The sequence below is a fragment of the Lytechinus variegatus genome, chromosome 11 (assembly GCF_018143015.1).
Source record: "Lytechinus variegatus isolate NC3 chromosome 11, Lvar_3.0, whole genome shotgun sequence".
Classification (NCBI taxonomy): domain Eukaryota; kingdom Metazoa; phylum Echinodermata; class Echinoidea; order Temnopleuroida; family Toxopneustidae; genus Lytechinus; species Lytechinus variegatus.
The window spans coordinates 17,123,913-17,148,416 of record NC_054750.1 but is presented as its reverse complement, the minus strand read 5'-3'; the positions used below and the strand labels follow the sequence as shown (position 1 = coordinate 17,148,416).

At 35.9% G+C, this 24,504-nt stretch overlaps 1 protein-coding gene across 3 annotated transcripts; it reads right to left on the bottom strand.

Moving 5' to 3' along the window:
* Positions 1–199: 199 nt before the first annotated feature.
* LOC121423859 (pumilio homolog 3-like) lies at positions 200–24,453 on the bottom strand. 3 transcript variants are annotated; one of them, XR_005971319.1, is made up of 17 exons: positions 24,355–24,453; positions 19,588–19,966; positions 18,269–18,392; positions 17,188–17,263; positions 16,814–16,907; positions 16,059–16,300; positions 15,283–15,386; positions 14,132–14,207; positions 12,789–12,887; positions 10,477–10,611; positions 9,474–9,616; positions 8,384–8,529; positions 7,349–7,440; positions 4,431–4,512; positions 4,117–4,216; positions 585–790; positions 200–428 (listed from the first exon to the last, which is right to left on the bottom strand). XR_005971319.1 is itself a non-coding variant. In XM_041619369.1 (16 exons), the coding sequence occupies exons 2-16, from the start codon at positions 19,961–19,963 to the stop codon at positions 658–660; spliced, it is 2,022 nt and encodes a 673-aa protein (XP_041475303.1). In that variant the 5' UTR covers positions 19,964–19,966; positions 24,355–24,453; the 3' UTR covers positions 200–657. The 3 variants fall into 3 exon arrangements, 2 of the variants coding, with proteins under 2 accessions (XP_041475303.1, XP_041475304.1); XM_041619369.1 differs by having other exon boundaries at positions 200–790; XM_041619370.1 differs by having other exon boundaries at positions 200–790; positions 19,588–19,969; positions 24,355–24,433.
* Positions 24,454–24,504: the final 51 nt, after the last annotated feature.

The following is a 24,504-nucleotide window of genomic DNA, read 5'->3' as shown; positions in this document are numbered from 1 at the left end:
TTCTTTGATGAAAAAAATAATATTTGTGCCAAACGCATTCTACTGTTTATAATTATATTTTCAAACATCATTTCATAGAAATATATATAAATCTATGATTTATATAACATTTTCTATCATGATACATGTATGTCACCACTAAACAAAACAGTGAAATCTGAAAATAGTTGTGTTGAGAAGTAACTAGCAAAAATATGAAATGCCTTTGTCAAGTGTTTATTTTTAATTTGTCTAAAATATGAAGATTTGGAGGGAAAGAAGTGGAGTGCCTCTGGCATTCTCGCCTGTATTAAGTGAATCAACATAGCAGCAGTGCTGACTATAAAATGACTATAAAATGATTATTCCAGCTGCCCATAACTTAATATTATGTTTCCAACTGGAAGTGCATGCACAAGGTCTCAGTTCAAGGAAAAGTAGAACTCGGTCAGGGGCCACGGAAACAGGGGACTTTTTTTCAAAAACCATGTACAAAAATGTAAAAATGACCATACAATTGTGATTTTTATGAATGGTCAGCGCCCCCCTACTTTTGGCTCGGCCCCCCCCCCCACTTTGCAAACCGTTCCGCGGCCCCTGTCGGTAGACAAACGATTATCAATCCATCTTCTACATGAAACCTTTACAATTCCATAAAATGACTGCACATGTTGATTATCAAGTTTTGAGGTCCAACTTCTCTTTTAGAATTTGGACTGCATTTGATGTAAGCTTGGCAACGCTCTTATGAGATTCCTGTAACACCGTGCGTATCCTCTCTGTGGCATCTGCATTTCCACAATCCGCAAGGCTAAGATTATGTGATAAGAAAAAGGAACAGAAAAGCTTTCTTAGACATGATGCTACAAAGCTTGGCAAAAAAAAACTTAGCAAGATATAGCCTTTTGACAAGGCTTTGGAACCGAGGTAATTTTCACTTTGCATGCCACGCAGGAAAGTGAGAATAGACTCACTAGCAATAATATATTACACAGGAAGCACAAAATTTATATTTTACTTTAGGGGGCTAATTTTCACAACTACATCTGGAAAATTGAATAATTTTTTTACAATGTAGTGAAAGGGGTTTTTCCGGGGCTCTTTTTCTTTTTACTTTTCATGGCACTTTTGAGCAATTTGGAGGCAATTTGGTCCCTGTGTAAATTTTGATGTGACCCGGTGAATGTACCAAATCTCAAGGTGTCTTGGATTCTGGCCAAGACATGGGGCAAGGGCTCACTGAAGAGAATGTCATGGTCGCTAATTGGATTCTACATCCAAAGGAATGGATTCAATCCAGGAACAATGGTTAACACAATAAATCCTAATCAGTTTCCTAAAGGGTCTGTGGCTGGTACATTCACCATAGTTTGAGCGGTTAGTCTCTTTCTACTCATCACTGGGTTTCTGATATAAACATCATGGCCCTGTCTATTAACTCTTCATGCGTTCACCTGTAAACCCCCTGTGTGTTGCATTATTTTAGCAGTGATCCCCTCTACGCAGTATAATACAATCTGTTATTTAGAATGCGATAACTTTTTATCTGATCATTTTGAAAGAAAATGTGTAGCAAACTTGTAGAGTGTTTCCTTAGCTTTCTTATCGTATATAAATTTATTGGATAAATTATGGAAAAATGTATAGTAAATTACATTTTCTAAATGCTTTCTCCTAATACTTCCAACAAAATTTAGCCCCCCTTTTACTTTGGTTCTTGTGTTAGTGGCATGATTTTTATTTATCCACTTGGACTGTTCATTACATAAGCTTTGTATTGATACCAAAATCATGATAATCTGATAAAAATAGCCCATATATAGTGGAAAATAAAAGAGAGTAAATTTTTGCCTGGTCAAGGTACTGTACTCCATTGAAAGGGTCTCATTCACAATCGTGCCATGAGTCACAGACTCCTAACAATAAACCTGGCCATGGTATTGTTTGTGAGGAGGGTTTTATTGATTTTCTCCTCTCCTTTTTCAATGAACTTCCTGGCTGTGATCAGGATGTATTGATTTTTTGGGGGGTTACCTCTGATCTCTATACTATACATGTAGTATAAAGACCAGTGGGGGTTACTAGAAAAGATACAATAAAGTGGTGTTTGAAAGAGAATATATCAAAGAACCCCAGTAGTATGCTCCAGGGCATGCAATTGTTCGAAAAACAATGAGACAGGGGACGTCTATGGGAAATGTGTGGTTTTGCAAAAATGCGAACGAAACACGCCTACGGATGTGCAATAATGCGAACGTAACGCATGAAGAGTTAAAGGCTAAGCAAGAGAGCTCAGCAACATGTGTTTTTTTCATAAAATAGGATACAAGTCAAACACTGCTGCAGGGGTTTGTACAAACCAATGACATTCATCCCCAAAGACCACAATTCCTTCTGAAATTCCAGATATAAAACTTTCTGATTTATAAATTCCTATTCAATTACTATCCCATTACATTGCTCATGTATCTGATCATTTTGCGTGTATGGATACACACCTGTCAGGAGGCCTGGAGGCCGTTTCATAAAGCTGTTCGTAAGTTCTAGGCCAGGGTATTTTGGGAGTTCCTATGGCCGGGGGGGCCTCCCAGGCCCCCCCCCCTAAGATCTCAGCCGTCGACCGCGCGATCGCGCCGAAAAATTGGCACACGGGTCGTCTGGGACATAATCTACAAGTTGTATAGTAATTTATTTCATGCGAATCGCTATTAAGTGATTATGCTAATTTATGCATAATTAGTATGCAAAATCATACTTTTTCCTCTAACTCCCTAAATAAAGCTCCAAATGTACTAATTTTTGGTATAGAAACTCTTTGTGGTGTCCTTAGCAAGAGTACATGAAAAAAATTGTGATATCAAATCATTTTCTTATGTATTATATTGTTTTTTGCAATTTCTTATGTATTTCATTGTTTTTTTTACCTTTTGTTTTTCATTGTTTTTTCAATGAAATTTGTTGGGGACTCTTCTGTGATCATAAAAATCATAAAATAAATACATTTAGACTGGCAAAACTAAAAATAATCATACATTTATGAATTTTGGTTGAAAACACAATTTGCATTGACTTTGTACACGAAATCACGTTTTTGAGCAATTTTCGGTCTGACATGCACTTACATAATGTTGCGTAATTTCGGAACCACATACCCGGGTGACGCAAAATTGGTCTCAAAAGTTGCGCAAGACTTGAAAGTAAAAACTCAGCGAGCTGCGTGGTCAAAAAATTTCATTGAGCGGGGCCTCCGAGGCCCCCCCCCCGGCCTAGATAGGGCGACTTTAAGAATGACTGGTGAACCTTTCTAACGAACCTAACCAAATCGCCAATGAATATACCATTTACAACAAGAAAGGATCACCAGTCGTTCTTAAAGTCGCTCTTAACTTATGAACAGCTTTATGAAACACCTGCCTGATTAACTAGGGATGTGTTTCATAAAGATCTAATGGCAACTCAAGTCGCACTTGAATTCTAATTTGCAAAATTTGCATAATTACATTTTACATATATATGTATCATGCTCATTAGATGTGTGCAACACTGCTACTGATACAATGGCCCGTATTCTGAAGTAAGGTTTAACTTAGACCATGGTCTAACTCTGTGCTAAATTATGGGAAGCTTAATGTGTCAAATTATTTATTAATTTGTATGTTTCCTATGTTTACTGTTGTCTTTCCTGATTCATCGATGGTGAATACAATCATCATTTATACTTCCTACACAATTATGAATGATTTGAGAGCCAAATGAGCTGAAATATGATATCTCTACCGTTAGTGATTTATGTAACAATTGGCTGTCCATACTTAAACCACAACTTTAAACCTGAGTTTAAGTTAAACTCGACTTCAGAATACGAGCCATAGAGATTATGTGTATTCGCATCACTCTTACTTTTTGACATGTTTCACAAAGATTCCAGTGTGACGTAGAATCGCACTTGAAAGTCTAGTTGCATGCGGTATAATAGGCTTGACCGCATTGTCAGATCATGAACGTTATATATCACATACCGTCGGCATTTAAGTGCGACTCTAAGTCATACATAAATCTTTGTGAAACACCCCTCTGGTCGGACAGCATTCCTAGGTCAGGCTAGGTAAAAACACAAATTAAAAATATCAAACATACCTGACCAAGACTAAGGCCCCTCTATTTATCCTGAGCCAAGATTTGATGTTTTCATCTGATAACTCCTCTAGCAGACAACTCGATAATGAGCTTTGCACATCTATAACAAAACACATCATATAGCAAGATATTAATGGCTATTATTCAACACATTTATCAATTATCAGACAGATTCAAGAGGAAACTCGAAAGCAGATCATTGATGGCTATTCATCTAAATACATCAGACATATTCTGAAAGAAGCTCTTGCCAAATGAAATGTTATTACTTTATCCTGAAAACAAAAAAATAATGCAAGATTATAATTTCTTACCTCCTTTTTCTCTCTCTGTTTTCTCATGAGCCAACAGCCTTTTGAAGAGAAGATGTCCAGACGGATGCTCAACAATGTGCATCTGAGAAGAGGGAGGAGAAAATGAAATTCAATTGAATCTTTTAATCATATCAAACTGATTCAAATAACATAAAATTAAAATAAATTAGATATCGAATTTATTATTGAATTTAATACTAAGAACCGTACAAAATAATGTGGTTGAAACAAACATGAACAATATTCTGCAAATAAGGATTGTACATGTAATCAAATTTTTTGGCAAGAAAAAAAAAAGCCCACACTTAAAGGTTAATGTGCAAGTGATAAATTTCTCTGTTTCCCCTTCTTTAAGTCCTCCCTTCATGCGCTGCAGATACAAAAGTTTGACCCAGGAGGAAGTAAAGGTCAACTCTAGAAAGTATTCAATTCCAAACAAGAAGGTCATTAAATATGAATGAATGGGATCTCTGTTGTATTCAATAAACTCTCAATACAGTGCGTATCAAAAAAAAGTTTACACTTTGAAAAAATCCTGTAAGATTATACATTTGCAATATCCTGAAGATTTTTGCACATTTTAACATTGGTAAAGATCCATTTAAGCAAATGACGATTTTACTGACAAAAAATATTTCCGCTTGAGTGAGCACCACTTACTTTTGAAAAGTTAGTGAAAATGATTTGCGCAGAACTTTGAAATAGTTGTGCGAATAAAAGTAGACCTTAATCATGAAGAGCACGTTGAATTTAGCTAGTAAAAATGATTTGAAGATATCTTTTATCTTTTTAACTTGTTTCCTTGCCCAAAACACTTCGAAGAGTGCATTGCACCCCACCCCATTCCCCCGCACACCGAGGCCATCGTGAAGATATTTGCTTTACACTGAACTGTGATTTACATAAAATGGCTAAGGCTTGATTTTCATTTTGCTAATCATTGTCAAGCTTGGAAAAGGTGTGGAGAAACAATCAGTTAACAAAAAAATGAAATGTAAACCCACTTTAAATGCTAAAAACGTGAAAAGTGCTGGAGATATCTGAAATATTTTTTTTTCAGATTTAGTTATGTCCTCAGATCCAGCCGGCACAAAAAAGGGTAAATGTTGGGCTTATGTTTTTTAATTTAGGTCGCAAAATTGTTACTAAATGTTTGAATGTATCTGTTTTATTTCAATTGACTAAAAGTGCAAGGGAAATGTATGAGAAATGTTCGCCAGGTAAATTTGATTTCGCCCTTTCCCCCTGACACAGCGTGAAAACAAGCATTTCTGCGCAAACAGATTTCTGCGAGCTGTACAAAGATCGACAGTGCTCACTCAAGTGCAACATTCTGTCAAAACTTTTACCTTCATTGGATAGATGAGACCCAAACCCAAGATTATATATGAACAAAATACCCACATGCTGTATATTTTTTAATTCCTGGGGCTTTTCCAAAGTGTAAACTTTTTTTGATACGCACTGTATATGTATGTTGTATGATTGCCTTTCAAACTATTTCATGTCTCTCTCACCATTAAATGTAATGAATTTGCATCCTTAACCCTAAACCTAGCCAGGCTTTTTTGATGTTATATGACCGGGTCGAATCAACCCCCCCTCGGGATCTCAGCCACCGATCACGCGAATGCTGTGAAAATTGGCATGATAGTCGTGTGGGATGTGATCTAAGGCTGTATGGATAGTTTTTCAAAAATTATATTTTTTTTTCAATATGAATTAATTATGCTAATTTATGTTTAAATCATACTTTTGCTCTAATTCACTAAAAAAAGCTCCTAGAATGCCAGTTTGAAAAAACTTCTGGTTTGAAAATGAATTTCTTATGTATTTTAATGTGTTATGAATTTCTTAAGTATTTCTTTATTTTTCAACCTTTTGTTTTTCTTTCATTTTTGTGCCAAATTTATTGCAGAAACTTTGTGCCACAATCAATTAATTTACCGGTAAGCTGATGAAAGTTAAAATAGTCATATCATTATGAATAGGATGAGAATACTCAATTCATATTGACTTTGTAAACAAAATCAAGTTTTGGAGCAATTTGGGGTCTGACATGCACTTTACATATATATGTAATGTTGCATTACATGTACTTTTCAACCGCATACCAAGGCATTATAAATTTCGCGCAGAGCAATGGTCGCGGAAATGTCGAGGGGTGAATCACCCCCCCCTATTTTAGGGTTTTGATTCATAGACAAAACTGAAGTAGCCATGGAAGAGAAAGGAGAAGGTCCATCCTCCAGATAGTAAATTACATTCCTCCTTGTTTACAAATTAAGACCTGATATCAACACCTGTAATTTCTTGTACATTTCCCATCTCCTGTAATCTACAAGCTTGCCATTATTCTATATCTTCATGGAGTAAATTTCATGAAAGCATGTCCTGTGTTAATTACATGTAATCTACAACCTATCAATCAAATTGTGATGATGATACTCTCTTATTCTACAACCAGGGCGCAGGAGTAACAAATATAGATGATTGCATTTGAATGTAATGCTCTCAAGCATTTTGCTTATGATAGCTGGCCACTGCATTTTGTTTTATAAGTTATTTATTGCTTACATGTATATCTATGTAACTTATTCTTCTATTATGTAATCGTCACAATTTGTAATTCTTTCATTTATTTTTGTATTTCTTTATATTCATTATGATTACAGTGTGTTTCATATTTTGAATTTTCAATAAATGCAGAAACACCTGCCAAATGTTACTTATTATATATATTTAGCCACAGACAATTGAGCTTACTTTAACAATTGATTCATCTTTCATGTCATAGGACCTAAGAAAAATGAAGAAAATAAGATCCACTAATGACGGAAAGAAGACTTAAAAAAATATACATGTATTGATGAAACAGAATATAGTTAAAAAAGCTTCTTCTATTTTGTTTTACTTACATCATCCATCTTACTAGGATCATTGACCAGAATTGGAATGAGTTCCTCAGCTGCCAGTGTGGCCAACATACTGTATACTGCATTCTTATCACCTGTGATATAGTGAGAATCAACACATGCAGAACAAAAAAATGTTGAATATTGGTAGATCAGAGGTCATCAGGAAGCAATTAAACACTCAATATTATACTTCAAAACAAGTTTGATGCAGGCCTGCCGACATTTGAGAATGAAAAAAAGGGCAGTCTCAATTTTTCTGCTCAATGAAACGTGCTCTCCCTCTCTTTTTGTTTTGGTAATTAAGACAAGTTTAGCATTTTTATATTTAAACATTAAGAAATTATGACTGTTGAAATACAATATTAATCTTACATCACTTCCCCACATCACAAATACATATTTGGGCTGATTTATTTTTTGTCTTAAAAAAATGGAAAACGGAGTACTCCTCTTTTTGGTTGATAAAAAATCTTTAAAAAGGGGGATAACTCCTGGAAAAAAGTAGTAGTTGGCAGGCCTGTTGATGCCTATGTATTTCTGCCCATAAGTCAAAATCAACGAAAAGCACATATTGTCATCATTCTTGTCTATTCAGTCTTTAGAGTAGAACTCAGTGTTTTTGTTTAGAGGGCTGTGTTTGATTGCAAAACATCTGATGTTTGTTATTCTTGTTTTAAATATCTTTGGGCATGTGATCTACATAGGAGACGAGCATGAACAATTGTGTGTCCTCTTGCACACACATGCAAAGTTGTCAGGTGTATGTTCTCAATAGGATATTTTTATACAAACATAGTTTGGAAAAAAATATTTGTTATAAACATGAGTTTGTGTAGGAATGTTGATATTTTTTTGTTGTAATCACATTTCCCATGTACATGTATTCATTAGATTTAATTTAAGAGAATATCTGCCTGTGCATGAGAGGATAATAGAAAGACCGGAATAAAGGGAGGCTGGATAAGAGAGGTCAGACTGTAATATTTTAGAGAGAGTATAAAACTTGCATTACATAGAGTTTACATTCATATTTACCATGTATATGTTGAAGCATAGCCAGTGCTAGTTGACTATTTGATTTACTATAAGCCATTTCCTTGGTGTGTGTGATGAGAAGCTTCAGTAGAGCAGGAGATACAGCTTCCAACAGCTCCTTTCTTCTCACGACACTGTCCTTTTTACTGTATTTACAGCATTAAGGGAAAACAAACATATCATCATGATCAAGCCAGAACAAGCATGTAGTGCTTGAGATTTAGGTACAAACTTTAGTAGTGTATACTGTCAATATGTAGATCTGTAAAAGGATGGTGGTTGTGGTCATGAGGATGATGAAGGTGATGGTGATGATGGGGATGATGATGATGGTGATGATAATGGTGATGATGGTGATGGTAATGGTGTTGATGATGGTGATGATGATGGTGATGATGATGGTGATGATGATGGTGATGATAATGGTGATGATGGTGATGATGATGGTAATGATGGTAATGATGGTGATGATGATGATGGTGATGATGATGATGGTGATGGTGATAATGGTGATGATGATGATGGTGATGATGATGATGATGATGACGGTGATGATGATGGTGATGATGGTGACGATGGTGATGATGGTGATGTTGATGTTGGTGATGATGATGATGTTGACGATGATGGTGATAATATGATGATAATAATAGTGATGTTGATTATGATAAGATAACAAATCTGATAATGAAAGTGATGATTATAATGTTGTTGTTGAGGGTGAAGATAGTGATGTGATTTTGAGGTGTAAAGTTTTTTCTGATACACCTGCATTACGGTAAGAATATAATGTTTCTTTTCTTGCAATTCAGCATTTCATTACCATATTTAAATAGAGCACGATGAAAAAACCTTCATACCTATTTTCGACAGAACCTCTTTCATGTTTGCCCAAGTTACAGCACATACATACCAAATCACTCCGAATGAAATTAGTGTAATTGGCCAAGTCCACAACTCAATTTACAATCATTTCACTGGGGGTACATAAATATTCAGGCAGCCACATTGATCACAATGGCATACAAAATACTAAAATGCAAAAAAGGATGGCCCTTTGAAGACTAGAAGCAAATAAAAACTGAATTACCTGATTTGGTTACCATCCCCTTTCTGTAGTTGCTTTACAAGATCTGGATGGAAGTGAGAAGCATCTCTTGGAGCTAAAAGGTATAGCAAGACTTTCCGTCCGTACTGATCTGTCGCTACTTCATATGCATTCTTCATCATTTCCTACGCAATTGGAATTGAAAATACCATTGCATTACACATCAGATCTACGCAATTCATAGGTGAGCCAGCAGTATTAAGACATTTGTGTTGATCGACCAAATCATTCTTTTGGCAAGTGGATTCTATCAATTCCCATGGCTTTGTACAGGAGCCACTCTGTTCGAGCTTCAAACACATCAATAAAACTACTATGTAACTTGATGACATTATTGGGTCAGTCAACCTAAACCTCAATGAATTCAGACACTGTATATATATTTCAGATTAAGCCAGGATGATCAATAAATGAAAGGGCATTCAGTCCTCCATGATATCAAAGCCATTTATGCATGCATAAAGTATGTATATCTTTCATGACTACAATGTGAAGCATTGTTTTCCCAAATTGAATATCAGGGAGCCTTGGATCGGTGATGTAACATCTGTTACATTGGCAAAAAACTGTTGATATACACATGCGTGAGGCAGATGCTCTTGATCCATATCACATCGCTTAAATTCTCAAAAGAATTATCGGGCTATTTATCATCCTGTCAAATCGGTCATGTATTCCTTTGAGCTGCACATGCTGGATTATTTTTTTTTAAGTATACACATCATGACAACACTGGGTAGATGTTCCATAAACCTTACTATAAGTTACAAACAACTCTATGCATGACTAATGACCCTTTCCTTTTGTAAATGACATGCATTCTAGTTTTATGAAAAAAGTAATTCATAACTCAACGAACAGCTTTATGAAATGCCCACTGGTCAACATGACGCAATTAACTATAAAGTGCACACATGCCTGAAAATCATGGTTATTTATTGATTACTGAACTATTTGAATTAAAATAATAAAAACAAAAAATTACCTCAATGATGACTTTGCTAACAATCTTAGTATCATCTACACAATCAAAGAGTGCAAAAAGTACTTTGTGTCCAAACTCTTCCTTGCAGATCTTCAGAACAAAGGTTTTGAAAGACTTGATCATCACTTTCCGATCCTGTTCAAGGAGAAAAAGTATACTTGTTAAAAGAAAATCATATTCTGTTTATCAATTTAATATGATATGATAATGGTGATGATGAAAGTGGTGGTGATGATTATGGTACTGAGGATGATGTTGATGGCAACAGTGATGATGACTGGTGATAATGGTGACGATAATGATGTGATAACTGATAATGATGTAAATGATTTTTTTCAGAATGGTCAATCACATTATACTCAACACCATGCACTAAACAGAGAGCTCCAGTGTTTCTCAATATAGAAACAAACCCCATTTAAACCCATCAGGTTTCCTAGGACTTCACATCTGCACTACAAGTGATCAATCCTTAACCTTCCCTGCACTTGGAATTTATCATTCAGTTCAATTTTTTTCTTTGATTTGTCAGTCCTTACTTGTGGCTTATCAGGGGCCTGGGAACATCTGTTTTACAGGGGGTGCCAATTTGAAAAGTCAATTGGTCCCAAGAAATTTGATAAGCAAAAAAAAAAGTTCCTCTCAAAAATGCACATAATTTTTCTTTTATTTACCAGTTTTGCTACATTCTACCAGAATTCCAGGTGCTGCTGTCTATGGAAAATAACACACACAGCACCCCCCAAGATTTTCCTTGGAGTTGCTGCATGTATTATTTTCCATAGGCAGCACCCAAGCTTTCCAGGGCCACATGGCCTATGCTATTTCATATAAGGAAAAGTGGTTGGCCAAAAAGCCTCTCATGACTATGTAAAGAAATACAAGAATTGATCTATTACAGAGATGCTAACTGATAGCTCAAAAAAATCCTGAAAACCCAGGCCGGGGGTCCAGGGGCCCGCCCAGGGCCCCTGGCAGGGTCATGCAGGGCGAAGCCCCCTGAAGCTGGAACGTTTTCTTATTCTTTAGAGGGCTGAAATCATTAATCTACAGTAGTACATAACAAATAATTAATGACATAATAAACTTCATATCATAGGCAAGAAAGGTGCTCAAAAAAAAAAAAAATCATGTAACCCGTACTCATTACGGTACGGGTTAACCTGCTGCGGGTTAATATGCTGCGGCCAATGGGTGCGACTCGGGACGGGTGTATGTAGCAGCTGGGGTGCCCTTTTTCACTCACTGTATGGTAGTGGATCGTATTACCGAACACTTTTCATGAATTTGATCATATCAAACACATTATTCCAATAAAATTCACCAAACTTTCACCATAAATACACAAATACCTACAAAATATAAATATGCAGAAATTTTGCCGAAATTGTTTTTCATTTTTACGACATCAGCTTCCAATCGGACCCCTCTTCGCAAGTGAAATATTTTGGTCACTTGAAAAGGTATCGTATTACCGAACGTGTGTTTTCTATGGGAAAAGTTGGGAAAACAACAAAGTCACTCATGAGCTACAGTATTTTGACCATATTTTATTGTTTTGAGGATATAAAGACTTCGAAAGTGTGTTTTTGATAATTTTTCATCATTTTTCTATTTAAGTTCCCTTTGGAAGGAAGTTGCAAAGGTTTGAGCGTATTTGATTATTTTCTGACGCATATGATGCGCGCGTTCGGTAATACAAGGCCGGTCGGTAATACAATCACTCACTATACTCATCAACAAGACAATCCTATACTATTGAAAATCCATAAATCACAATTTCTATCAAAATGATGGATAGTTCACACATATGAATTGATGAATACGCACCAGAGAACACATATTTCATGGTAGCAAATAGGTTTTCAGCTGAAAATACAGGAAAATATGCAGTTCCACGCCGATTAGCTGAAATCCCGTGGCAGACAACCAATCACTCACGCAGCAGCAGGCAATCGCAGCCACACCGGGCCGTGCTTCGAGCGGTTCTACCGGGCGATCGCCCGACTGGGATAGCGCTGACACCCGTATCCCTGCAGGGTATAGGGCGGCGTTTGCAACTGCTACAATGTATTGCTCGCGCGTACCGTGCAAGTACAGTACCAGCTAAACTTCATGCTGCGCACAACGCTAATAATTTTCCGTCTGCGCAAATTGGCCATCCAAAATTGAAATTGCGCTCTCCGTAGCGAACTCCGTGACAAGATTTGGAGGGGAAATTTTTACGGATTTCACTTTGACAATCAATTTTTTTTTCCGGAATATTTTTCAGCAAAGGAAAAAATCCGGAAAATTAGCAACTCTGCTTTTACCTTTGCTGAGCCAAACCAGAGACAATGCATAGCTGCCCGTGCCCCATCCTGTGTGTGAAGAATCTGGACTACAACATCCCTCATAGCTTCAATTAGCTCCTGTTCAAATTAGAGAGAAAATGTATGAACATCTGACTTTATAATACTACTAATATCGGCACATTTACCCAGGGTAGCCAGTTCAGTTCTGAAAACTGTTCTCGCAGCAGGCTCTGCTATAACTATAACCCCGGCTTTAAATAGCTAGGCTCCCTAGGCGCTCAAGCATTTAATGAATTTCTTCCTACCGGGTATCCATTCACCTCACCTGGGTTGAGTGCAGAAGAATGTGGGTAAACTTCTTGCTGAAGGAACACACATCATGGCTTGGAATCGAACCCACATCTCTCAGACTGAAAGACGAGAGTCATGGCTAATAGACCACAACGACACCCATAAACAAAAAATAAAATAAAAATAAAAAGACTCTAGAGTTGTGGTTCATCAAGCTGTTCACATTTTAAGCATGACTTAACACAAGATTGGTAACACTTTATTGGGCCTTATCAGATTCTAAATCCTTTGGAATCACATGCATCAGCAGAAGGAAAATCCAATCTTTCTTGATTAAATTTCTTGCTTTTCCTTACCAACATGTGGATGCCTTGTTTATTATTCACCAATGTTCGATAAAGGATTTGGGAAATTCAGTCTTTGTTGAAACACCAGAACAATATGGTGTATCCTCTAATGATAAGGAAGGATCAACATTTGTGCATTAAGTCATGCTTATTTATTTATCTTACAAAGAGCCTTGAGAAACGGCTCCTGAAAAATTACCAGCCCCTAATTACAAAGGAAATTAGTATCATGACAGCACTATTACTGTAATGAAAAAAAAAACATATATAGAAACATTCTTTTTTATATCTCTCAACTTTTGAATACATAAAGGATTACTAACAGGGGCAAATTATAGATTCACAAGGGAATTATGGGAAGTGTCTTTTTAGAAATATTCATGGCACCTTTATATGGAATTCAAAGAAATGTAAAGTGAAGAGACTTCATGTCTTTGATTCTTTGAATAAAAAAAAATAATCTAGTTAAGTCAAAATTTGAAAAAAATATAGTTAAGGATATTTAAGTCATCAAAAATTAATCCATCACCATGCTGGCAGAAAAAAAATAACATCATGGCGATGTTGCCCAATCAAACAAGAGAGGGGGAACACATTTTCTAATATATTCTAAGATGAAAAATTATCATTATACAGGTTACTAAAATATTCTTTTGAGTGATTATTCTTTCATACCAATACCCTTTTTTCCAAAAAGGTTTGAAGAAAATAAATAATACTTACTGCTCTCATTTTATCAGGGGCATGAAGTAAGAAATCATATATGGCTTTGTGTACGATTGTGTGCTTGATTACAGTCCTAGAATGGAAAAAAAAGAACAGTGATGAGTAACAATAATACAACATATCTGATAAAAGCTGTAATCACATTGAATGTGATTTTTGTTTCAAGAATTTTTAACACTTTAACTCACTTTATGAATGCTAATTTTTTTTGTGAAAATAGCAATTACCACATTTCTAACAAATATCTAAAAAAAATGCCAAAACGTAATTAATTTCCTTCGCATTTCATTGTTTTTTTTCAATTCTTATGAATTTCTGTGTTTTTTTAACCTTTCTTTTCTATTGTTTCTTTCAGTGAAATATGTCAAGGAACCCTTTTGCAATCATAAATAGCATGAAATGGATCCATTTCAACCAACAAAAGTAAATATAATCACATGAATGATTTTTTGGTTGAAAGCTCAATTTGCATTGACTTTGTACACGGATTCACCTTTCGAGCAGTTTGGGTCTTACAAAATGTGACTTAAAAGTTTCGGAACCATGTACTTTGGTGCCGCAAATTTGGTCTGAAAAGATGTGCAAGTCTTAAAAGTAAAAAGTTACCAACCAGTGCAGTCAAAAGATTTTGTGCAGCGGAGTAGTGACAAAATTCATCAAAGGGGGGTGTCAAATTTCACCTCCCCCCCTGTTAAGGGTTAAATCATAATTTATACAAGAACTCTTTATCTATTCGAAATAACCAGTGACACATGGTCCCTAAACATATATGTAAGCCAGATTTTACTAGCAAAAATGCACTCTTCAATTTCTTAATAAAATCTGACTGGGTTAAATGAATGAAATGAAGATAATAATTAGGGAATACTTTCAAGAAATGTAAATTTTTATTGTTGATTCTTCCAACATTGGGAAAAACGGCACTTTCAAACCCACTTCCTACTTCTGGTTTGCGGCTAGAAGACATTTTCCCTCCAACAAGAATAACATAACAAGGTGGGGAAGGGGAAGACTGGATTTGGGGTGAAATATATGTATATAAACGATAGCATATTGTCAACAGGTTAGATCTTTCTAAAAGTGGGGTGGGGGACGGGGGAAAGGGGGAGGTTGGTTTACGGGTCTCATTTGAAGATAAAATAACTTACTTATCAAGAAGAGGAGTGAGTGTTTTAAGCATATGATCCATGATGCCTTGTCTGAGGGTTGGGTCTTTCTCAAGGATTTCCTCAAGGTTGTGTACATCTGAGGACTGAGGAAAGAAAATGGGTACACAAAAAAATGAAAAATCCGAAAATCCAGAATTCATTGTCTGAAATAGACATGAAATGAAATACTCCAAAAATTTGCTTTGCCCAATTGATCGTGGGCCCGGCAGCCACTGTGCAGCACCAGATCGATGAGGCTCTATCCCTTTAATCATTGAACGCCAAACAGGGTAGCAGCAACTCCCATCTTTTAATGTCTTTTGGTCTGACACGGCCGGGGTTTGAACCCCCGACGTCCCGGTTGTGAGACGAACGCTCTACCAACTGAGGGTACACAAAAGAGATCATTAAAATATTTGATCCACAATTGTAGAAGAAAAGACAATGTGATTAGCATTTCAATGAGTTTTGTGTCATTTTTTTTTTGGTAATGACTTCATAACACTTGATACCACAAATAACAGTCACACAATATGTTGAAATATTTAAAAAAGGCAGTTTTGATCATTTTAAAACAAAGTCTATAGCTTTTGGTCCCCAATCATACAGGGATATGTGAGAGCATTAAAATGTGGCCTACTTATACCTTGAACTCTGAAAACATAGCTCTATACAGATGTCATAGCATTGATCATTTTAAAACAAAGCTTGCAGCTGTCAGTTCCCAATCATATATTGATATATGAGAGCAGTAAAGACATGGCCTACAATAATACCTTGAAGACAGCAAACCTTGCTCCATAGAACTCCTCCAAGAGAGCCGACCTATCCTTGGCATTGGCGTGGTTGTTGTAGGCTTCCTCCAGCACTTCTGCAGCCTCCTTGTGCCTCACCAGTTGACAGACCTTGCCATGGAACGACTGCATTATGGCCTGTCGCTGCTCCTTCGACCCGTAGCGGAACATCTTCAGCACGTAGAACTTGGCGTACTTGCATTTGGCGAGCTCCACAACGTGATCTGGAGGGAAAATGAAAATTGGAAGAAATTCATATTGTACCAGGGGTGTGAGTGATCACAAATGAAAAGATCTGAAAAAAGCTGAAGAGTATTGAAAAAGTCTGAAATAAAAAGAGCTCCCATACTTTTTGTACGGAAAAAAGCCAAATATAAGCTGAAATTCAGTTGAAAATCAGAACAAAAAAATCTTAAATCAGATAAAAATCTGAACTCTCACACCCCTGGTATTGTACATGAAATTGATTGTCTGATTCTTAGCTGCTATGTTTCAAGAAGGACAATTCACAATTTGCAAAGCTTTATGGATAAATCACAGCATCCTACAGATAAAAATGTGGCTACTCATGTCAGAACTCTAAAACAGACCTATTTCTGAACTGTCTCAAGTCTTAAATTTGAAAAAAAAAACTCAAGTTTTCTATTTGTGTCAAACAGAATGAAATTACTGTAATAAATGCAATTTCAGAAGTAACCAAGAATGTTCATTGTGTGCATATTTGTAAGAGTAAATACCTTTTATTTCCTCAAAGATCTTTGTCCTCTGCTCAGGTGTCCCAAACTGAACACAACATTGAATCACTCGAACTGTGTCATGTGCCTTCACTAACTGCGTGAATACAGAAAACAATCAAGCAAATAAGAATTGTGGATCTGCATGTATCAGGGTTAAAACACATGAATTCAAGATTGATTTTTTTGCATTTTCATTCCTTTCTAATAGATATATATAAGCAATTTATTTTTTGTGTCGTTGTGAATTCATAAAACCACCACCATATTAGCATAATCATTGTACAGAGTATATTTACAACTTGTGCGGAAATAGATTAACCATTTTCACATAATTTGTCCAGCATTTTAAGTACTTCATGAAAAGCATAACTTACATCTAATACTCGCCCATCAAGAAGTTCACATAACTCTGTTATGTGCTTGGTTCTAGTTTCCGGTTTGCAGTTATGTCTGAAATAAAAACCACGTAAAAGACTACAATAGTCAAACCATGCCAACAGAAATTATTTGAAATCGAAAAAGAAAACAGAAATAAAAAGCTATCCAGAAGAAAACAGGAAATTTTATCAAAATCAAAAGTAAAATAACAAAAAAAGGTATTTGACATACTTCTGTTATTTTCAGAAAATAATGATACACACATCATGGATAGTATGCAGATGATTGAAGTGAGAGGCAGACGTCACACATTCACTATTTCCTCTGTCTGGAAGTATTATATTATTGAAATTTGAAATATTTCAATTTCAGTAGTATGATTTTTAGTTTTTAATATTGAATGGTTTCTCTCGATGACATATTGATTGAATTGATTTTACTTCATTCATTTCATACATGTACACTGTATAAAAGTCAATACATGTAAGTAAAAAACAATGATGAATATATACATACATGGTTATAGAATAACAACATAAGAGAACAATTTATGTCAAATGAGGGGTCAACAAAAAAGAGCAGTTTGCCTTGTTGAGTGTTGACCCAAAATAAATACATGATAGTGAGGAGGGTTGAACAAAAATGAAAAAGTAGAAGTTGTGGATTGTGGTAAACATACATGTATAATTTTAAGTTACTGAGTACAAGTTTAATATGTAACAAGCCAACATCCAAATTTTAATTAGAGACAATGATTGGATATTGTGTTCAAGATATCTATTACCTCTTACATGTATATTACGATATCGTTAAAATTTGAGATTTTAATGTGTTTCACTTTCAGGCAGAAAAAAAAATGCTTCGAAATTCTATGAACCCCATGAATTATCCCCACTGATGCACTACCCATACATGTATTTAATCCATCAAGTTCCCAAAGAAAGGGTAAAAAATGACATCTGTCATCTCTACAATGCAAATAGGTTGGAGAGACAACTAAAACTTTTAGGGTATGTTTCTACAAATATGTGTATGTACAGAGAATGGAGGCTTCAAAGAAGCAATACGAGTACCTACTTTCTCACAACCTCCCAAGCATTTTTGGCTTTCTGTGCTAGTTCAAAGTTGCTCTTCACTTGCTTCCTGACTTGCTTTCTCTCCTTCTTCTTCAACTCCTCCAATTTGAGCCGTTTACTCTTTTCTGGGAGGAAAATGGTCAAGGTGAAAAGAAAAATAAGGCGACAATAAATGCTTAATTCTGTTTATTTTTATATTTCAATTTTGCTTCATATCAACATGATAATGAATGAAAAGTCAAGATCAACAATAAATGAAACATTCAAAATATTTATGCTATGCATAATGTGACTCAAATGGAATATACACAAAATTATCATCAGTTTGTGAGCTTTAAAAGGAGAATGAAACTCTTGGAACATGCTAGCTTGTATGAAAACAGAAAATAAAAAAAAGATGCATGAAAGTTTGAAAATGACTGAACAAACAATAAGAAAGGTATGAACATTTCATTGTGGAAATCACTGATGCTATGGAGATTCTCCCATTGGCAACGCGACCAAGATTTGTGATGTCACAGAAGTACAACTCTCCCCTTTGTACACTGAAAATACACCCCAAACATGTACATGTATGTCATCCCATGAAAATAAAACACCTGACATACATGTACATGTATGGATAGAAGTGATCTATAACTTAAAGTACGTAGAAAAGTAAATGGAGAGTTGAACAAGGGTGACATCACACAGTTTGGTCGCATTGCCAATGGGAGGATCATTACTGATCTCAAAATTAAATGCTCATGACTTTCTTGTAATTTTTGCAAGCTTTATCAAACCTTCACTGCTCTTGTTCTTTTATTTTTCTGTTTTCACAGTCAGGCTAACTTGTTTCCAGGGTTTTAACTTTCTTCAAGTATTGAATAACATGAAAATTTTTTCTTTCAAATGAAAACTTAATTGTTCTTCTTTCTACAATATAATTTCTATTATTTCTTTATAGATTTAAATGAACACGAACTAAATAAAGCAAGCAAAATTGAATGAATACATTGACTATGGATACAAAAATATAGTAGACAAATCTTATGAATGAAGATGATCAAGATATAAAATACAAATATTTCATGAGTTAATACAAAAAATAAAAAAAATATTACATGTCATTGTCAGACAAATTGGTCATTATTAATTGAGAAATTTTGAAATTTATCCAGGAACAAAAGAAAAATGGTTACTATAATGAATTACAGTAGATGCATGTTTCATCTGTCAAGATGTCAAGCATAATCTTTTATGTATGGTTGTCTTCTACATGTATCTCAATCTGACATTTTAAATTAGGTTGAAATCTATGCAAAATTACGAAACAGTTACCTATGTCATCCTTGCCTCCTTTGCGCTTCTGTCCTCCTTTCCAAGGTTTATCCTTATCTTTCTTGAAGTTCCCCTTCTTTGGGAATGACTTGCCTCCCTTCTGACCTGGCTTACCAGCAGAATTCTCCTTTGACTTAGGAACTGGTTTCTTGGCACTTGGCCTCCTCTTGTCCGAAAACTTGGAGAGCTTATCCTTTCCATCTGGCGTCTTGGTTGCTTTTTTAGTCTCTGCTGTCCTTTGAGCTGGCGATTCTGTCTCTCGCTTGATCTTTTTTATTTTCCTATCCTTCTTAGCACTATCAGTGGAGCTGTCCATGTCCAAATGCTTTCTCTTTGGGGATCCCTTTCCATCCTTGGTAAGATCTTTGAATGTCATTTTCTACTAGGACAAAAAACCAAAAAAAAGTTTTTGTTGGCATTATTACGGTCTGTTCACCTGCTTGACAAGATATATATTTCAGGTAGGCAGTGTTTAAAGTGTATGTGTCTTAAACAAAATAGCATGTACAGCCACTTGTGTGTGGTTGTATCCAATTCACATCAGAGGTGATAAAGCAGCATGCCACTGTTAAATACACCAAACAGCAGATTCCTTATGAAAAATTACACCTTTTCACCATCTACTTTAAAATTCTGTCTACTTTTGTTTTCATAAGGATTTTTTGCTATCATCCAAGACAATATGGGCTTCTGACCTCAGGAAAAAAAAATCATCTCTTTGTTTGCAAATCAGGGGCCCCGTTTCATAAAGAGTTACAACTGTTGTAACTTTACCATTATGGCAACTACCATGGAAACCTTGATTCTGGTTGGCTGCTGAGCCCTGTTACCATAGTAGTTGCCATTATGGCAAAGTTACAACAATTGCAAGTCCTTTATGAAACGGGGCCCCAGATCTCCAACATGGGAGATTGTCTTCCATATTGGAGAGTCTCTCATACTGGCCGCTTTCCTGATTCATCGCACTTGTTCACTGCTACCACCCTGCCTGTGGGGAATCTAGAGGTAGGACTATGGTATGCTAATGTTGTACACAGCACACACTTTAAAAAATCATTAAAATATCACTTTTGTGACCAAAATTACTAATTTCCATACAGTTGCAATTTATTTTTTGTTAGTAACTTGAGAATAATTTTTTTCATTCACCAGAGTGCTCAAAAACTTGAATTTTGGGCATATATTTGGGTACGCCCTCTATTGGTGGAAAGTAATATGGCAAGAAAATTTTCATTTTTTGATCTCCATTTTTAATTAAGAAAAAAATGATTTAAAGAATCAAATTTAAATAAGAGCTAAGTTGTATGAATAATAGGTGTAATGGAAACTGTCAGTGTAAAAAAATCAAGCATTTGCCCCAAAGAAAAAGAGAAAATAAGCCAAACATTGCCACCCTTATTTCGCCACACATGGAGATATAACTGAGAACAAGGTTATATTATAACCTTGTTCATTGAATGAGTGCTGGCCGCGAACATCTACGGACCCACTCATCCCATGCACAAGGTTATGATATGAGTATTTTTATGATAGTGGAGAGATTATCCAACAGAGTTTTGAACATGTCATAAGTCACTGTTTTTGTTCCTTATAACTTCATTTTTCTCTGTTTTTTGGCAATTAATGCCAAGAGGGAATATAAATTTGCATTTTGGTCACGTTAATTTTCAAAATTTTTATTCATTAAAGACAAATATTGAAGAGCCCCGACGGGGGATTTTGCATTGCAAGTCCCCTAATGGTCGCTGCACGATAGCAAGCCGTCTGCGTACGACTACGAGGAGAAAAAAAAATGTTTAAAAAATCCTCGAAACAGACGGCTGTCAGCTGTCTACGCCTAGACTAGAGTATTAAGTCTGTATGGAAAGGGATTCAAGACTCCAATGATGAAGAAGTACATGTCAATTTTTTTAAAGACATCATCATGGAGTCCTCAAGACTAGGTAAGTATAGGGGTGTCGCCAAGAATGAAGTGGAGTGGAGCCTGCACGAGCATCGCTTGAGGTAGGGGCCGACAGTCTAGCTACAATGTATATTACATGATTTTTTTTTTTTTTTAAATACAGACAAATTATACATCACTTGAAAGGTTTTTTCAAGACAAATTCAATGGTGAAGACCAAATTACAATTGGAGCACCATAACTGAAGATATGGCCTCTTAAAGGGACGCTATACGCAGAACTTTTCTGCCACCCAAAACAAGTACCCATTGGGTGGCAGATCTACAGGTACTTGTAGATCTAAGAAACTTCCATACTTTTTTTTCATGTAGGTTACTAAGTTAATTTGACTAAAATGCAACACAAGAGGTGATCTTGTAGAGCATGGCTGTGTTACCTTCATATTTTTCTTATTCAAACAGCTTCTATTTGTGAAAATATAGTATACAAGAAGAAAGATAACAAATTAGAATAAGACAAGAGAAATGCATGGAATGCTTTGCGTTGTTAAAAAAAATTAATCAACTCTTGGGGGTCTCATTCCTCAACAGACTTTAATCAGAAAATAAAAATGAATGTCCTACTATACTTCCCGGTATCTGTAAGATTTATATCATTCAAAAGTAGAAAATTAAGTTTTGCAAGTAAATTTTTTTTTCTTTCTGTTTGTCCATGTTCACTCTGTATTCTGTATAATTACCATGATGTCTCTTTTTGTTTGCAGATCTGAGAATGCGAGATCAGACAGCTGGAGCTGCAACAGTAGCTAGAAATGTACTCCACTGCTTAGAATTATAGAATATATTAACATTAAATATATTGGAATATATAAAGTTAAAAAGCAAGTCTCTGACATTATCTGAATTTCTACTACATTTAAAATCACATTTACAAAATAATCTCCCTCCTAGTAAACATAATAAAACAGGGACCCATTATTGTGTACATCATGTGAATTGATGAGACAGCTTATTGATATGATGACACAAAACAACAGAATATAGATATAGTCATGTATCTATTCATTTTAATACCAGTACCAGGCAGCAGTCAATGCATGGTCTGCGCCTGTACACCATGAAAAAAATGAGACTGGAATTAAACGTGCTTTAATTCCCACCTGTTTTTTTTTCTTGAAATATTAAGTTGAAATTATCATTAATTTATCATCAATACACATAATTCATGCAGAAATCAAATGCACAACTTATCACCTACAACTAATTTCAATGGGTTTAACAATAACATACATGCATCAAGTACCACACCCACGGCCACCACGCCCACTCACTCCTTTCGGTCAGCCATGGCACCAAAATCACACTCTAGGCGGCACAACATGGGCTTGCATTCGCCTCTTGCGCAGCTATGCGACACATTCTTATATATCAAAATTAGATTTTCTGATACAAATACACTTCAAAGAATTAATTCATATCTGATATTTGACTGTTCCCTGGGAAATTTTCTGTTTATACGGCTTTGAAGTAAGAAAATAGAAACACGATTTACCGTAACACAACGAACAATTGTCCATAGACTGTGTACAACGGATAGATCGTCTCCGCACAGCGATTCGAAGACCGCTGATTGGTCAATCGCGCAGATCACGTCATGACCACGTGGTCCCAAAAATAATTCCTTCGGACTGCGTGCGGAAGTATCGATAGCGATAACGATATCCGGTCACGTTGTGTACGCCGTAGATAGTTTTGGTTCGTGATCGGATCGCTCCGGTATCGATCGAAAATTATCAAAACTCTGCAATTTCATGCATATTCACGCGACGCTCCGAAACCCGGAAGCCAATTGACTTTGTGCACGTTGCGATAGACTCTACAAATTCCAACGAACACGATGGCATATAGACGCTAATTCGTAAGATTTTGACAGAAAAGCAAGAAGTAATCGAAATTTGCTTACCTGTGCAGTATCGGTGAGAAAATAGATCCTCCGAGAATACCTTTCATAATTCATATAAAATACGGGAAAGTGAAATTCTAGGTCGATTTTGGTACGAGGTGATAGAGAATTGCACACTTGTTTTGGTGGAATTCTGTGTGGGGAAATAAAAGGCTTGCACTGCGCATGCTTACTATATTTTCATTCATAAATTGGTTCTCGGCAGGGGCTGGATGACGTCATGTAATAAGCAAAAATGTACACGACCGCTACGTTCACGCTCCGCTATCCGTTGTACACAATTGTTCGTTGTGCGTAAGTGTCCAAAAAACTCCTTTTTGTAACGAAAAACATTGCCGACATTGAACTGAAATCATCACTAACTTGTAGAAGTCTGCCGATTTTAATGATACATAACACATGGTTATTTGATGCCCCTAGAGGGTGTCAACAAGTAAAAGTAACTTGCAAGATTAACCCGGTTCTGGAGTCATATTTTCCAAAATGGCGACTTCCATCGTGTGACGACGGACAGGTGGTGCTCTCGAAAACGGCCTTAAAAACAACATTTTGGCGATGCAAATGTGAGTAAATTGACTAGAAATAAGAAGTTTAGATATAATAGAAAAAGATCGTAACATTTTATGAAAAAAGGATTTGAAATGTTGATACACTGGCTCAATGAATTTTGCCCATTTTGTGTGTTGGCAGAATAGGAAATGTGTTAAACGCGAACCCGTTGCGATCGCTACCGACACAATTTTTAGTTGCCGGGACTGATATTATTAATGTTGTGTGACTGCACACTGTCACAGCCTCTCCAGGCAAACACGTTTAAACATTAATGAAACCTGTAATTTCAATGATTATAACGCATTTTCTGAAGCGTAAGAACTAACATTAAGATAAGCAATCATACTTACCAATCTATTCTGTCACAATGATAAATACTTTGTCGGAATTACAGCAATTCCACACCCAAGCCGAGATCCACGTGAGAGTATGTATGGTAGCTTCAAGAAAAGCTTGTTTAAAAACATTAGAAAAAATATGGGGAAAATTTCGAGGAAAAT

Coding starts and splice junctions, on each gene's coding strand:
- LOC121423859 (XM_041619369.1), bottom strand. CDS start 19,963: ATGACATTCAAAGATCTTACCAAGGATGGAAAGGGATCCCCAAAGAGA. Junction 18,393..19,587: donor AGGAGGCAAGGATGACATAG/GTAACTGTTTCG, acceptor TTTTCCTCCCAG/AAAAGAGTAAACGGCTCAAA. Junction 8,530..9,473: donor GGGGATGGTAACCAAATCAG/GTAATTCAGTTT, acceptor CTGTAAATACAG/TAAAAAGGACAGTGTCGTGA.